The 16,319-nt window shown below is 40.3% G+C and overlaps 1 protein-coding gene across 1 annotated transcript; it reads right to left on the bottom strand.

Annotated features, from left to right (window-relative positions):
- Positions 1-2,445: 2,445 nt before the first annotated feature.
- Positions 2,446-15,815, bottom strand: meiob (meiosis specific with OB-fold). Its single transcript, XM_034193515.1, has 13 exons — positions 15,733-15,815; positions 13,610-13,667; positions 12,939-13,070; positions 11,293-11,365; positions 10,930-11,125; positions 7,052-7,152; positions 6,829-6,881; positions 6,538-6,633; positions 6,193-6,285; positions 3,829-3,973; positions 3,549-3,735; positions 3,046-3,132; positions 2,446-2,550 (listed from the first exon to the last, which is right to left on the bottom strand). The coding sequence occupies exons 1-13, from the start codon at positions 15,787-15,789 to the stop codon at positions 2,446-2,448; spliced, it is 1,383 nt and encodes a 460-aa protein (XP_034049406.1). The 5' UTR covers positions 15,790-15,815.
- Positions 15,816-16,319: the final 504 nt, after the last annotated feature.

Raw genomic sequence — 16,319 nt, 5'->3', positions numbered from 1 at the left:
AAAATTTAAGCAATGCCGTCTAATAATACTGCCTAAGGGAAGCATGTATAAAGTGAATAAAATTGGTCCTAGCACAGAACCTTGTGGAACTCCATAATTAACCTTAGTCTGTGAAGAAGATTCCCCATTTACATGAACAAATTGTAATCTATTAGATAAATATGATTCAAACCACCGCAGCGCAGTGCCTTTAATACCTATGGCATGCTCTAATCTCTGTAATAAAATTTTATGGTCAACAGTATCAAAAGCAGCACTGAGGTCTAACAGAACAAGCACAGAGATGAGTCCACTGTCCGAGGCCATAAGAAGATCATTTGTAACCTTCACTAATGCTGTTTCTGTACTATGATGAATTCTAAAACCTGACTGAAACTCTTCAAATAGACCATTCCTCTGCAGATGATCAGTTAGTTGTTTTACAACTACCCTTTCAAGAATTTCTGAGAGAAAAGGAAGGTTGGAGATTGGCCTATAATTAGCTAAGATAGCTGGGTCAAGTGATGGCTTTTTAAGTAATGGTTTAATTACTGCCACCTTAAAAGCCTGTGGTACATAGCCAACTAATAAAGATAGATTGATCATATTTAAGATCGAAGCATTAAATAATGGTAGGGCTTCCTTGAGCAGCCTGGTAGGAATGGGGTCTAATAGACATGTTGATGGTTTGGATGAAGTAACTAATGAAAATAACTCAGACAGAACAATCTGAGAGAAAGAGTCTAACCAAATACCGGCATCACTGAAAGCAGCCAAAGATAACGATACATCTTTGGGATGGTTATGAGTAATTTTTTCTCTAATAGTTAAAATTTTATTAGCAAAGAAAGTCACTTCCAGGCTAAGTGAAGATCTTCTAAATTAGTGAGACGCCATTTCCTCTCCAACTTACGGGTTATCTGCTTTAAGCTGCGAGTTTGTGAGTTATACCACGGAGTCAGACACTTCTGATTTAAAGCTAGTCCAATAGTCCATCAGAGTAAATGTAAATGTTATTAAGAAATGATCAGACAGAAGGGAGTTTTCAGGGAATACTGTTAAGTCTTCAATTTCCATACCATAAGTCAGAACAAGATCTAAGATATGATTAAAGTGGTGGGTGGACTCATTTACATTTTGAGCAAAGCCAATAGAGTCTAATAATAGATTAAATGCAGTGTTGAGGCTGTCATTCTCAGCATCTGTGTGGATGTTAAAATCGCCCACTATAATTATCTTATCTGAGCTAAGCACTAAGTCAGACAAAAGTTCTGAAAATTCACAGAGAAACTCACAGTAACGACCAGGTGGACGATAGATAATAACAAATAAAACTGGTTTTTGGGACTTCCAATTTGGATGGACAAGACTAAGAGTCAAGCTTTCAAATGAATTAAAGCTCTGTCTGGGTTTTTGATTAATTAATAAGCTGGAATGGAAGATTGCTGCTAATCCTCCGCCTCGGCCCGTGCTACGAGCATTCTGACAGTTAGTGTGACTCGGGGGTGTTGACTCATTTAAACTAACATATTCATCCTGCTGTAACCAGGTTTCTGTAAGGCAGAATAAATCAATATGTTGATCAATTATTATATCATTTACCAACAGGGACTTAGAAGAGAGAGACCTAATGTTTAATAGACCACATTTAACTGTTTTAGTCTGTGGTGCAGTTGAAGGTGCTATATTATTTTTCTTTTTGAATTTTTATGCTTAAATAGATTTTTGCTGGTTATTGGTGGTCTGGGAGCAGGCACCGTCTCTACGGGGATGGGGTAATGAGGGGATGGCAGGGGGAGAGAAGCTGCAGAGAGGTGTGTAAGACTACACCTCTGCTTCCTGGTCCCAACCCTGGATAGTCACGGTTTGGAGGATTTAAGAAAATTGGCCAGATTTCTAGAAATGAGAGCTGCTCCATCCAAAGTGGGATGGATGCCGTCTCTCCTAACAAGACCAGGTTTTCCCCAGAAGCTTTGCCAATTATCTATGAAGCCCACCTCATTTTTTGGACACCACTCAGACAGACAGCAATTCAAGGAGAACATGCAACACTACAAGACTGTTTCATTTGAACTCCTAACTAAACGTCAGCTCAGTAAAAAACAAAAACAACAAAAAAAAACAAAAACAGAAATAAAGCATGAACAGAGGAGTGCTGGCTTTAATGTGTGGCTGTCAGCGAGTTGCTGTTGTGATGTTTTAATGCTCCAAAAATTCACTTAAAAACACAGAACTTCATAATGCACACAAGGAGACATGAGTTTATTGAATGCAGCTGAACTAATGAAACAAACATGTTTTTTCATAAATATGGTTAAATAAGTTACATAAATAAACATGACAGTAAACTCACAGATCATTCAAGTTGTTTGTCCAGATAAAGAAAGACACGGTTAACATGTCATTCAGAACAGTCGGTCAGTAACAGGCTTCGGGTACACTACTTTCCTGTGGCGAGCACATGTGTCACTGCAGAGCCACCATGTGCTGCTTGACCTCCCCTGGATCTGCCAGGCAGCAGGACAGAACCGTCCCCCTGATTCCAGCCTTCGTCCTGGTGGACGGGAGGATCTGAAGCACAGAATCAAACGTTTATTTGTGCAACTTTTATCTGCAGGAGTTTGCTTTTTCAGCTTCATTTGCACATAACTTTGCACACACACGTGTATGTGGGCTCTGGAATTGTCCAGGTCAAAGACATAGGGTTCAAAAGTTAGATTTAAACAAGATGACCACTTTCTCACTGATGCCACACTTGCCCCTCCTGTCTGCTTTAGCCCTCCCTGTCTCCCTACCCACCGATACTATTGACTCGTACAGTTGTGCTCAAAAGTTTATATGCCCTGGCAGAAGTTTTGCGTTTTTGGCCATTTTTAAGAGAATATGAATGACAACACAAAACCTTTTTTTTTTTTCAAAAGTTTTTGTGTTGTCATTCATATTCTCTTAAAAATGGCCAAAAAAAGAGCAAAAATTCTGCCAGGGTATGTAAACTATTGAGCACAACTGTATATTCAAAAATCTTCTTAAAAAAAAAAAAAACAATGCTCGAGAAGAGAAAGATACCTTCATAACGATTTTACATCTCTCCAACAGAAATTTCCACTTCATGGCAGTTCGCTCGTCATCAGTCAAACAGGTAAAGTCGTCCGTCTGGAACAGAGGACGCACAGATGAGCTCAGATACAAAACTCTACTTATCTCGTGGACAGTTTAGGTGCAGATATTCAACTACACATTTCATCCTCATTTAATCAAAAGTTCCTTCTTTAAACAGGAGGTTGTTTTAGGAATACAGGAGGATGCACGCTGACACTGGCTGGGTCACATGCGTTTACAACTTAAACCTGCCTGAAAGCTCACGTGAACAAGAGCCTTGACTTAAAATCCACAAAATGTGAACACTGCAGGAAAATGATTAATTGTTCTTCTCTTCTTTTGTGACTTGTAGAAAGACTGAATTATGATATAAACAATACTGATGGATGTCAGTGCTTTGTGCTCTTTAATTGCAGGTTTATTACAGGGTTAAAACTGGAGATTCAGCATTGTTTTAAAGTGGGACTCACAGTGCAGCCGAGTGTCTTCTCGGCCACTGGACTCCTGAGGCTGCAGCTCTGCAGGGTGCCCGTGTGGTCCGTGAAGTCCACCAGCAGGTCAAAGCCTGTGCTCACTGAAAAGGCCTGATCCTTCCCCAGACACAGCGGGTTGGTGCAGCTCTGCAGGTCCTCAGCCACCTGGAACCTACACCTCGAGCTGAGACAGGTGGACAGGTGGAAGTCCACTGCTGTGATTTCGCACAAGAATCGCTGAAGAACAAATCCAGTCTGTCCTGTTGTGGGAACCTACCAGCGTGTCTTGATGACTTTTGAAACCGAAGAGTCGAGGTCAAGCTTGGACATGAAGCAGTACATGATGCCAAAGAACACTTCAGGGTTCTCCAGAGCCTTTTGCTTCAGCTGGCTCACCGTGTACATGTCAGTGATGGATTCCACTGCAGAGACAAAAACAACAACAACACACATCCACAGCTGTCATTCTGCAGCCTGTGGAGCTTTGGGGCCTGTGGGGCTGCAGCGATGGGGCTATGTGGCACGGACACAACATCTCACAATCACTCCCAATTCACGTCATCACACAGCTCATTGTGTCTGTCATGCTCTGCACATGGATTCATGCGGTTCTCATGCTTGCATGTGCACACACGAGCAACTAACTCACTCCCATTCAATATATCCCTTAACTTGCATCAAACTCTGCATATTTCTATGGTTGCTGCTATCATGAGTACCTCCTCCATTACGCATTATCTTTTGCTTTGATCTGTTTTAGCTCCTCTTTTTCGTTGTTGTCATTCTTGTCACTGTTTCAGTCTGTTTCAACCGTGATTTGTCACCGTCACAGTAAGTGTCACCATCATTGTTTATCTAATGGTTCTTTTGTGTGTGAGAAACAATATGTTTTTTATATCATTATGGGATTATGAGAAACATCAGAAAAGTGTGTGTCTTTTATTTTTTGGTGTGATTATAGGTTTTTGCATATATCGTATTTCATGCTTGCATTTTAACAATACTGTTTATTCCACCTGCGAAATATAGCGAAGATTCGTCCCATCCTGTCTATGGCTGATGCTGAGACCCTGATCCATGCATTTATCTCTTCTAGATTGGACTACTGCAATGTTCTATTTTCTGGTTTACCGCAGTCTAGCATTAGGGGTCTCCAGTTGGTTCAATATGCTGCAGCCAGACTTTTGACACAAAGCAGAAAGTTCGACCACATTACACCCATTTTGGCATCCCTTCACTGGCTTCATGTCCCAGTGAGATCAGATTTTAAGGTTCTGCTACTAACCTATAAAATATTCATGGACTGGCACCTCCCTACGTAGCTGACCTAATTAAACCTTACGTACCGGCCCGGCTTTACGTTCTCAGGGTGCAGGACTACTTTGTGTCCCTAAGGTGAATAAGAAGTCTGTGGGTCACAGAGCTTTCTCTTATCGTGTTCTTTGGAATGATCTCCCTGCATCAATAAAACAGTCAGATTCTGTGGAGATTTTCAAGTCCAGACTTAAGATGCACTTATTTTCCCTTTCATATGGCTAGCATACTGGTACAGTTTTGTTTTACATCTTTTTACTCTTTTAATTCATTTATTAGTAATTGGAGCGGGCCGCGGCCTCAACTTTACCTAAATTCTGGGTCTTATAGTGAAGTTTAGGGCTAGTGGCCGGCGATCACCTTAGTATTTCTCTGTTTTTCTTGTTGTTTAAAGCTGGCAAATTATACAGTTTTTTTTTTTTTTGTCTTTCTGATGCCTGATTCTGTTTTTTCTCTCTGTTTAAGGTGCAGCTCCATCCAGAGATGGGAGTTGTATTCGTGTTGGTGATCCTCCTGTCCTGTGCACCAATAGCATTTCTTGGATATTCGTCCGTGAATTGTTCTGTAATTTATGTTTGTAGCATGGCCCAAGCAGAGAGTCATCCCTTTGAGTCTGGTCTGCTTGAGGTTTCTTCCTCAGAGGGAGTTTTTCCTTACCACTGTTGCTCTGGGGGTTGGTAAGGTTAGACCTTACCTGTGTGAAGCGCTTTGAGGCAACTCTGTTGTGATTTGGCGCTATGTAAATGAAAATAAATTGAAATTGAAATTAAATTGCTAAAAGCTTGTGTGAGAATGTACACTTATCATCTCAGAAAGGCCGAAGCCAACCTTGGTTTAGACAAGTTCGGCAGCTGTAAGTAGGACGGCGGGGAGAGTTATGATGGGGAAACTGTTGCTAGGTAACCCCGTCCATGTGGTTAGTGGGCTGTATATTATCTGTGGTTTTGTTAGCATGCCTTCACTGAAAAGGAAACAGCAATATCACTGTTTCGCTCCTGTGGTAATAAAGACTTCAATTGAAGCAAGATGTCTGTCTCCCTCTTCCTCCAGCCATAGTCAGGACAGTTATTATTTTTCTGACATTTCTTGGTCCTTCAAGCCAGATTCGAACCAGCAACCTAACACCTTAACTCACCAGAGCGGCTAATTAAAGCTATTTGTTTTGCAGAAGATGTGCAACGATAATCAGTGATTGACAATTACTACACTCATAACTTCATGTGAAACAAACACGTTTTGGTTGAAGTGATGGTAAATTTCACCGATGCTTTTTCTGCAATGGTTTTAGGGTGGACAGAGATATGACGAAGTGTTCACCTGAACGTACCAGACACGTCCTCTGGCTTCTCATCTTGATCCAGACTTCCAGATTCAGACATCTGTTTAACGTAGTTGTAGAGCAGGCTGGCTTCCCTTGTATCTGAAAACACATTATCACTGACTTAAAAACATATGCAACTGCAAACATTCTATTTTTTCTTATACAGCACAATAGGGCTGGAGCTGATCTGAGTGTTGGGTGATTTGTTGCAACATATATATATATATATATATATATATATATATATATATATATATATATATATATATATATATATATATATATACACACACACACAAAAGTCATGTCAGATGAGTCAGAGTTTGGTCAGAGTTTCCATGATATCCTTACCAGGGTTGACTGTGATAATGGTTTTGGAATTTACAGTTGCTGCCATGCAGTTGCGAAAACTGTCAAAGCCGATTTTTGTGTCTGCTATGAAGAGCACTTTGGAAGAAGAATAAGAGGCAGAATTGTATGTTCTCTCAAACATAAACACAGCGTTCACCTCAAATACCAGTGTCCACATTTCTTTTGAAAAATAGCTTATTACAGTGTCTTAATAGGCCATGACATGCAGAAACAGCAGTTCACAAAGGATCCAGTTTTGTGGCTGAGAATGAGCAGCGGGTTTTAACCTACCCGTCTCCTTCGGAATCAAAGCCTGAAGAAGCTGAATGGCTTCTCTGTCCCAGCTGTGGGTGAAGCAGAGGTCACTCAGTGAAAACCAAACACCCGTGGAGTTCAGCATGTTAATCTCAATTAAATTTACGGCAACATAAAGACACATGGCTGTGCTTCAGGGCTAAAAAAGAGGGAATGCATCTTCACTTCTTTTCCAAATGAATAAATGGCTGTGACACACCAGACGAGGGGGAAGTATGAGACAGAGTCATCAAACAGCTTCACTTCCAGCCTCTGTCCTTTGCGTTTGTCAGAAGTGATGAAAGACTTTGGTTCTCCAATCTGAAACATAAACAGACTGATCACAAAAACCTTTTCTTCCTGTACAAAATGTGACTTGAACTGTATCATCCACCATTTTTCTGAACTCTGAACCTTCAGGCTTTATCTTGGTGGTAAATGCAACAAAGAATTCGGCAGAGTTTAAGTGCAAATTTAAATGGTGGGAAATGTAAACTCAGGTGCTGAGTGCAAATGTGCAAAAGCTCCCTGAGGTGAAGCATTGCAGCAGCAATGTCAGGTTTTGTCTTCTTCCCTGAGTGTTCACTTTTATTTTGTTTAATATTTGTTTTTAATTCAACTTTAATATACCTGTACTTGTTTTGTTAATAAAACAGAGAACAATCTCTGTTCTATTTGATTATTATTATTTTGACAGCTAAGGTTTGAAACTTTTAAATTTTACCAATAATAAAAAAAAAAATCAAGCATTATTACTATAGTTAATTCAAAATGCTGCAGCTAGAGTGCTGACGGGGACTAGAAAGAGAGAGCATATCTCACCCATATTGGCCTCTCTTCATTGGCTTCCTGTTAATTCTAGAATAGAATTTAAAATTCTTCTTCTTACTTATAAGGTTTTGAATAATCAGGTCCCATCTTATCTTAGGGACCTCATAGTACCATATCACCCCAATAGAGCGCTTCACTCTCAGACTGCAGGCTTACTTGTAGTTCCTAGGGTTTGTAAGAGTAGAATGGGAGGCAGAGCCTTCAGCTTTCAGGCTCCTCTCCTGTGGAACCAGCTCCCAACTCAGATCAGGGAGACAGACACCCTCTCTACTTTTAAGATTAGGCTTAAAACTTTCCTTTTTGCTAAAGCTTATAGTTAGGGCTGGATCAGGTGACCCTGAACCATCCCTTAGTTATGCTGCTATAGACTTAGACTGCTGGGGTCGTTTTGACCGTTGGGGTTTTTCCGTAATTATTGTATGGCCTTGCCTTACAATATAAAGCGCCTTGGGGCAACTGTTTGTTGTGATTTGGCGCTATATAAATAAAATTGATTTGATTACAGAAACACTGGGGTGCTTAAGACTTTTGCAAAGTACTACACTATACATACTCCTAAAATTTAGAGAATTCATCATCAATAAAGTCTACCAATGTGCCTGAAAGGATTCAGATTGAATGATTTAACTACATTCACGCATCATAGCTATACAACGGTTATTGTCTCACAGAACGACAGTTTGTGGTTCGAGTCCAACGTGGCATTTTTGCAATTGTTTTTTGCTGTTAGATGGGTCTCTCTGGGTATTCTAACTTCCTCCCACAAATCCAAAGACAAGCAGGTTAGGTTCATAGGTCAATCAATTCAATCAATCAATCAATTTTATTTATATAGCGCCAAATCACAACAAACAGTTGCCCCAAGGCGCTTTATATTGTAAGGCAAGGCCATACAATAATTACGTAAAAACCCAAACGGTCAAAACGACCCCCTGTGAGCAAGCACTTGGCGACAGTGGGAAGGAAAAACTCCCTTTTAACAAGAAGAAACCTCCAGCAGAACCAGGCTCAGGGAGGGGCAGTCTTCTGCTGGGACTGGTTGGGGCTGAGGGAGAGAACCAGGAAAAAGACATGCTGTGGAGGGGAGCAGAGATCGATCACTAATGATTAAATGCAGAGTGGTGCATACAGAGCAAAAAGAGAAAGAAACAGTGCATCATGGGAACCCCCCAGCAGTCTAAGTCTATAGCAGCATAACTAAGGGATGATTCAGGGTCACCTGATCCAGCCCTAACTATAAGCTTTAGCAAAAAGGAAAGTTTTAAGCCTAATCTTAAAAGTAGAGAGGGTGTCTGTCTCCCTGATCTGAATTGGGAGCTGGTTCCACAGGAGAGGAGCCTGAAAGCTGAAGGCTCTGCCTCTCATTCTACTCTTAAAAACCCTAGGAACTACAAGTAAGCCTGCAGTCTGAGAGCGAAGTGCTCTATTGGGGTGATATGGTACTATGAGGTCCCTAAGATAAGATGGGACCTGATTATTCAAAACCTTATAAGTAAGAAGAAGAATTTTAAATTCTATTCTAGAATTAACAGGAAGCCAATGAAGAGAGGCCAATATGGGTGAGATATGCTCTCTCCTTCTAGTCCCTGTTAGCACTCTAGCTGCAGCATTTTGAATTAACTGAAGGCTTTTCAGGGAACATTTAGGACAACCTGAAAATAATGAATTACAATAGTCCAGCCTAGAGGAAATAAATGCATGAATTAGTTTTTCAGCATCACTCTGAGACAAGACCTTTCTAATTTTAGAGATATTGCGTAAATGCAAAAAAGCAGTCCTACATATTTGTTTAATATGCGCTTTGAATGACATATCCTGATCAAAAATGACTCCAAGATTTCTCACAGTATTACTAGAGGTCAGGGTAATGCCATCCAGAGTAAGGATCTGGTTAGACACCATGTTTCTAAGATTTGTGGGGCCAAGTACAATAACTTCAGTTTTATCTGAGTTTAAAAGCAGGAAATTAGAGGTCATCCATGTCTTTATGTCTGTAAGACAATCCTGCAGTTTAGCTAATTGGTGTGTGTCCTCTGGCTTCATGGATAGATAAAGCTGGGTATCATCTGCGTAACAATGAAAATTTAAGCAATGCCGTCTAATAATACTGCCTAAGGGAAGCATGTATAAAGTAAATAAAATTGGTCCTAGCACAGAACGTTGTGGAACTCCATAATTAACCTTAGTCTGTGAAGAAGATTCCCCATTTACATGAACAAATTGTAATCTATTAGATAAATATGATTCAAACCACCGCAGCGCAGTGCCTTTAATACCTATGGCATGCTCTAATCTCTGTAATAAAATTTTATGGTCAACAGTATCAAAAGCAGCACTGAGGTCTAACAGAACAAGCACAGAGATGAGTCCACTGTCTGAGGCCATAAGAAGATCATTTGTAACCTTCACTAATGCTGTTTCTGTACTATGATGAATTCTAAAACCTGACTGAAACTCTTCAAATAGACCATTCCTCTGCAGATGATCAGTTAGCTGTTTTACAACTACCCTTTCAAGAATTTCTGAGAGAAAAGGAAGGTTGGAAATTGGCCTATAATTAGCTAAGATAGATGGGTCAAGTGATGGCTTTTTAAGTAATGGTTTTATTACTGCCACCTTAAAAGCCTGTGGTACATAGCCAACTAATAAAGATAGATTGATCATATTTAAGATCGAAGCATTAAATAATGGTAGGGCTTCCTTGAGCAGCCTGGTAAGAATGGGGTCTAATAGACATGTTGATGGTTTGGATGAAGTAACTAATGAAAATAACTCAGACAGAACAATCTGAGAGAAAGAGTCTAACCAAATACCGGCATCACTGAAAGCAGCCAAAGATAACGATACGTCTTTGGGATGGTTATGAGTAATTTTTTCTCTAATAGTTAAAATTTTATTAGCAAAGAAAGTCATGAAGTCATTACTAGTTAAAGTTAAAGGAATACGCGGCTCAATAGAGCTCTGACTCTTTGTCAGCCTGGCTACAGTGCTGAAAAGAAACCTGGGGTTGTTCTTATTTTCTTCAATTAGTGATGAGTAGTAAGATGTCCTAGCTTTACGGAGGGCTTTTTAATAGAGCAACAGACTCTTTTTCCAGGCTAAGTGAAGATCTTCTAAATTAGTGAGACGCCATTTCCTCTCCAACTTACGGGTTATCTGCTTTAAGCTGCGAGTTTGTGAGTTATAGGTGGCTCTAAACTAACCACATGGGGAGAATTTTGTCTCATGGGTGAAATACTGAAAGACTACGTCCTTAAGATGACCCACCAATCTCACTGCAGCCAGTATATTTATCACACTGCCATCCAGCCGCTGCCCGTTGGCCACTATGTCACCCAGAGAGTAGAAGTCTCTGGAATCCTTAACTGGCAGATGGATTAGTGGCAGCAGCCTGTCAATGGTGTCCGTGTCGGCACACAAACACACCAGGGAATGAGCGTCAGTCACCAGCAGCCTGTACGGGCTGAAACAGCATAAGATACACAGCGTTACATCACACTGGGGTCCTTATCCACGATGTTTTATGTTTTTGTAACCCTGAGGGTTAACTTGAGTTTCCTTTCAATATTAGACATCTCGAGTAATGACAGAGCAAGCCTGAGGTTGAATTGTGACACAAATGCTTTTTACCTCGGTGTTACAGGGCAGAATTTATCGCCTTTCTCTGGGTCTTTGTGAGAGACTAAAGGATTTTCAACAGTGACTGGAAAAAAGATATAAAGAACACATTAATTACTATAAATTTGTGTTGTTGCAGTATGAACAATGTACGAGGTATCTTATAAAACTAACCGGCAGTTTTCTAAAAAAAAAAAAATATATGGATTTGAATGACATGCGATTACACCAATCATGCTTGAACCCTCGTGCGCATGCGTGAGTTTTTTCACGCGTCGGTGACGTAATTTCCCGGTGGGCAGGCTTTGAGTGAGCACTGGTCCCGCCCTCTCGGCTGAATTCCTTTGTTTGAGACGTTGCGCGTTGCTTTATCAAACTTTTTTCTGGACCTGTGAGGGATATCCGAGTGGACACTATTCGAGAAATTCAGCTGGTTTTCGGTGAAAAGTTTAACGGCTGATGAGAGATTATGGGGTGTTTCTGTCGCTTTAAGGACTTCCCACGGAGCGGGACGTCGTGCAGCGCTTCCAGGCGACATCGTCTGGCTGTTTCGAGCTGAAATCATCCTAATTTAAGGCTCTGTTGACCCAGGACGTCGTGAGAGAACAGAGAAGATTCAGAAGAGGCCGGCATGAGGAGTTTATGCGGACATTCCACTGTTAAAGGTCATTTTGTAATGAAAGAACGTGCGCGCAAATTTGCCGAGTCGTTTCCGTGACGACTCGGCGAATCTGTGTGCGCAGCAACAGGAAAAACACCTCCGTGTTGAAAACCATTTGTAAAATTCAGGCGGCTTTTGATGGCTTTCAACAAGTGAGTAACTGAGAAATTGTTTAACAGCTTGGGCATGTTCCAACTTGTCCGTTAAGGTTTCCAACGGAGGTGTTTTTCCTGTCGTGACCCCCCGCGGTCGGGTCCGGCCCGACATGTGACTCTGCCCGCACGTTCTTTCATTACAAAATGACCTTTAACAGTGGAATGTCCGAATAAACTCCTCATGCCGACTTCTTCTGAAAGTTCTCTGTTCTCTGACGACTTACTGGGTGAACAGAGCCTGAAATGTAGAAGTTTTCAACTTGAAACAGCGAGATGATGCTGCCTCAGAGCGCAGATCGCCATCAGGCGCCGTGGGCCGTCCTCAAAGCGACACTACCAGACCAAAATCTCTCATCAGCCGTTAAAATTTTCAACGAAAACCAGCTGAATTTATCGAATGGTGTCCACTCAGTTGTACCTTACAGTTTTGAAAAAAGTTTGATCAAACAAAGCAGCAGTCTCTGAGCCTTTCCTAAACAATGAAAAAATCGACGAGAGGGTGGGCCACTCCTCACTCAAAGACTGCCCACAGGTGAATGACGTAACCGACAGGCGTGAAAAAACTCTCGCATGCCCACGAGGGTTCAAGCATGTCTGATGTAATCAGACGTGATTCAAATCCATATGGTTTTTGAAAAAAATAATAAGGTCGGATACTTTTCTAATAGACCTCGTACTTGTCAACGCTAAACATCAGGTCATTTCCATTTTGGACCAATTTGAATAAGTCGTATTCTACACATTATAAATACATTTTCATGCATTTCCTTCAAATGTAATTTTTGCCAAATCCACAGTGATATTTTAAGTTCTGCAAGATCTTTTAACTATGTCTGCCTCACCACAGTCTCCAATGCTGAAGCTGCTTGACAGCCCGCTGATGTAGTTTTCGTCTCCCCAGGCAGATACGTTGATAAAATAATCAACTGAGTCCTTAATGGTGAAGCCAAAAGTGAACCTGTCTGCACCAGCATCTGAAATTTAAGTCATTAATATTAATTAGCAGTGCACATAAATGGAAGGAGCAAAAAAAAAGGGGAAAGATTTCAGTTCATCTAATTACCAGGAGAGGGAGCTGACATACAAGACACAGAGGTGCAAAGCTATTCTCTATAATGTTTCTATAATAATGCACATTATTAATCAATTATTTCCTAAACGGATGGAAAACTGCTAAATATATAACTCTTATATATAAGTAAAAGGTGTGGCCTTTATTGCCGAGCAGCTATCAGGAACTGCCTTTTTATTTTTGTGTACCATACATCAACAAAGAGTTCACATTTTGTAAAACAATTCTGAATGTAAGGTACGTAATGTAAATTAATGAATACTACTACTACTACTATGAATAATAATAACAATAATAATAATAAAACATTACATTTGATTTTAGTTTGAACAGAAGTGCTCAGACATTTCAAAGTTGATTTTCTGTTGAACCATTGGTTTTTATTACAATTCTATGCTGTCTAATACCTTTTCGCATTCTTGTATATTTATATATACTTACTTTTTCTGTCTGGGAAGCTTCTGACATCAGATTTTCCAATCACAATACCAAGCACCTTCTGATAAAAGAAAGCACAATCACAGCTTCAACTTCTGAGACTTATTTAGACTGACATAAGGAGACACAAGACGCTTGAAGTCATGGTCTTCGAATATATGTAAAATTGCAGAAAATATCTATCAGGTGTTGATGGTTGGCCACAGTTAGCACGCCTCCTCCATGTGTCACTGAGGTCTGTAAGACTGTGTGCTTTAGCGACCAGTGCAAAGGCTAAAACAAAGCATTGCCCAGGACAGCTGTGAGGGCAGGTTTGTGCCATTTTTGTCATTTAATCATACGCAAAAAGTGCAATAGTGCTAAGAATGAAATCTCTTATTTTACTTGATCCCAACCAAAGACAACAGAGACAGAAAGAAGAGAAAAATAACTCCAAGTGAGGTGCTACCTCTAACTATCACTACACTATTTTGGCCTAAATTACATTTGCTCTTCATATTTTACAGAAGGTATGTTGTCAACCTGCTTTCCATCTATGCTAGTGTCGTAGTAAGCCCTGTATAGACCCTAAGGCCTGTTGGTGCCAGTGTCCCAACATCTCATCCTACCTATTGCGACATCGTACCGAGGCATAGTGCACATGCTCAAAACACAACTTCAATAAAGTAAATACTTAATTTTGAATCATTTAATTAATTGTTCATACTAGCTTTTTGATTACTATTCTCTGTATTAGCATACTTGTGTAAGCATGGTGTTAGCTTTGTGGACCCCGTGCATTTGGTATCACCAACAGAGTTCTGTTTAGATTTATCCCTGCATTCTAGTTTTGCTGGCTTTATGTCATTCCAAACATCAGATACTGGGTAAATGACTGGATTTACAACAACAGTAAGCCACTTGACAGATGTGTTTATAAATTCAGCCTACAGTAGGATGTTTCGACTAAGTAGGATGGTTCGTCAGAACACCGGTGCTTATCTCCAGATTCTGTAGTTTGAAGCGGATGAGAGTCTACGACTCCTGCTAGACAGGACGCCAGCCTGATGCATGTTACTTTCCCAGTTGAGGCTTGTACCCAATTACAGCTGGGTGGGCTGAGAGAATCTAGATTAAGGGTCTTGTCCAAGGACACAGACAGGTAGTGTGAGCGGGATTGGAGCCTAGGTCTATATATTGGCAGGCCAGCTTTTTATCCATTGAGCTACCCGCTCTACGCTAGTGTAGTGCTAATGAATATTCTGACAGGTTGTGGCGCCGTGCTGCTACATTGATCACCTGACGTTGATGACACTGTAACACAAAGTTTTTGGTCAGTTTGTTATGTAAATCCATGTAAATACACATCTAGAATCTCCAAAAATGCTCGTATTCTATGCTCATAACCGATTTACTTTACCCTTTGTAAAGCTGTCAAAGTCTTTGTCAACGGAAGAGTCCAGATGTAGACCCCCGTTACATACGTATGTCACAGAAGCCAAAAATTAGCTTAAATTATGCTTAAAACAAGAGAGCTTCTCTATGCAGACAGTACTGTGTGATAGAGGTGGGCGATACCGGGAATTTTGGTATTGATCCGATACGAAGTAAATACAGGAGTATCACCGATATCGACATCAATACCGATACTTTTTCATATTTAAGCTTCATAGATCAAAAGGATCCAAAAGACCTAGGATAGAATTTCGCCAAACATTGTACGTGACAACAAAATACTTTATTATCACAATCAACATTTTTGTTTAAAAAAATATCACACAACACAACTTAAAACAAAATCTCCTGAGGTAGAGGGCTGACAAACCACAATACAAGGGTGCGCTGCTCCATGTTGTGTGACACAGCACAACGCTGCTCTTACAGACAGAGAGTAGACTTGTGCGCAGCAGTCAGTGCGTGCGGGAGAGAAAAAAGCTTGAGTATTGATCTTTTTACACAAGGATCGTTCAATATCAATACCTGCGTTGGTATCAATATTATCGATATTAGGATCGATCCGCCCATCTCTACTGTGTGAATTTGGTGACATTTCGCATAAAAATCCAACCATACAGTATGTAAATGTAAACAATTAGAGACAAGAAGATTTTGCACAGTAAAACTCCTTTAACTGACTGTTAGCTCACCGGATGAGAGAAGTTTGGATGCAGCTCAGAGATGACGATGCAGTTTTCAGTGGACATTTTTTAAAACAATCTTTTTCCACTGCCGTCTGTTCTTGTATTTCTTTAACTTGAGGAGAAATTGAATAACACACACACATCAGTTGGATTTAATTCAATTTGCGTTATAATATATGAAATTAATTTATGTCTTTGGACAGTATAATACCACACACTTTAAAGTTAGCCAAAAAAAGCTAACACTGCTGCTAAATTGCTTGGCTAATGCTAACACTTCTGTTCCAACATTAACTCAACAGACAACATTAGGAGTCTCTCATGGAAATATAAGAGACATTAGCCAACATTTTTTTACTGCAGGGGTATTTAAATAGTCTTGTTTTACCTCTTTATTTTCCTCTCAGATGATTAATTACTTTATTGTGGCTAAGCTTCACTGCTATTCCAATGCTGCCTTCACTTGCAGTTGGAAATGTCAGTAAACGACTTCATGAATCAAAAATGAAATAATGTAGAAAAACCACACAATGAATTAAAAATGCATGATGTGTCTTGTTTTATTCTGGCCATGAATACAGCCTCTGCACCAG

Source organism: Thalassophryne amazonica, chromosome 18 (assembly GCF_902500255.1).
Source record: "Thalassophryne amazonica chromosome 18, fThaAma1.1, whole genome shotgun sequence".
NCBI classification, from domain to species: Eukaryota; Metazoa; Chordata; class Actinopteri; order Batrachoidiformes; family Batrachoididae; genus Thalassophryne; species Thalassophryne amazonica.
Note: the sequence above shows the minus strand (reverse complement) of the source record. Positions and strands in the feature narration are given on the sequence as shown.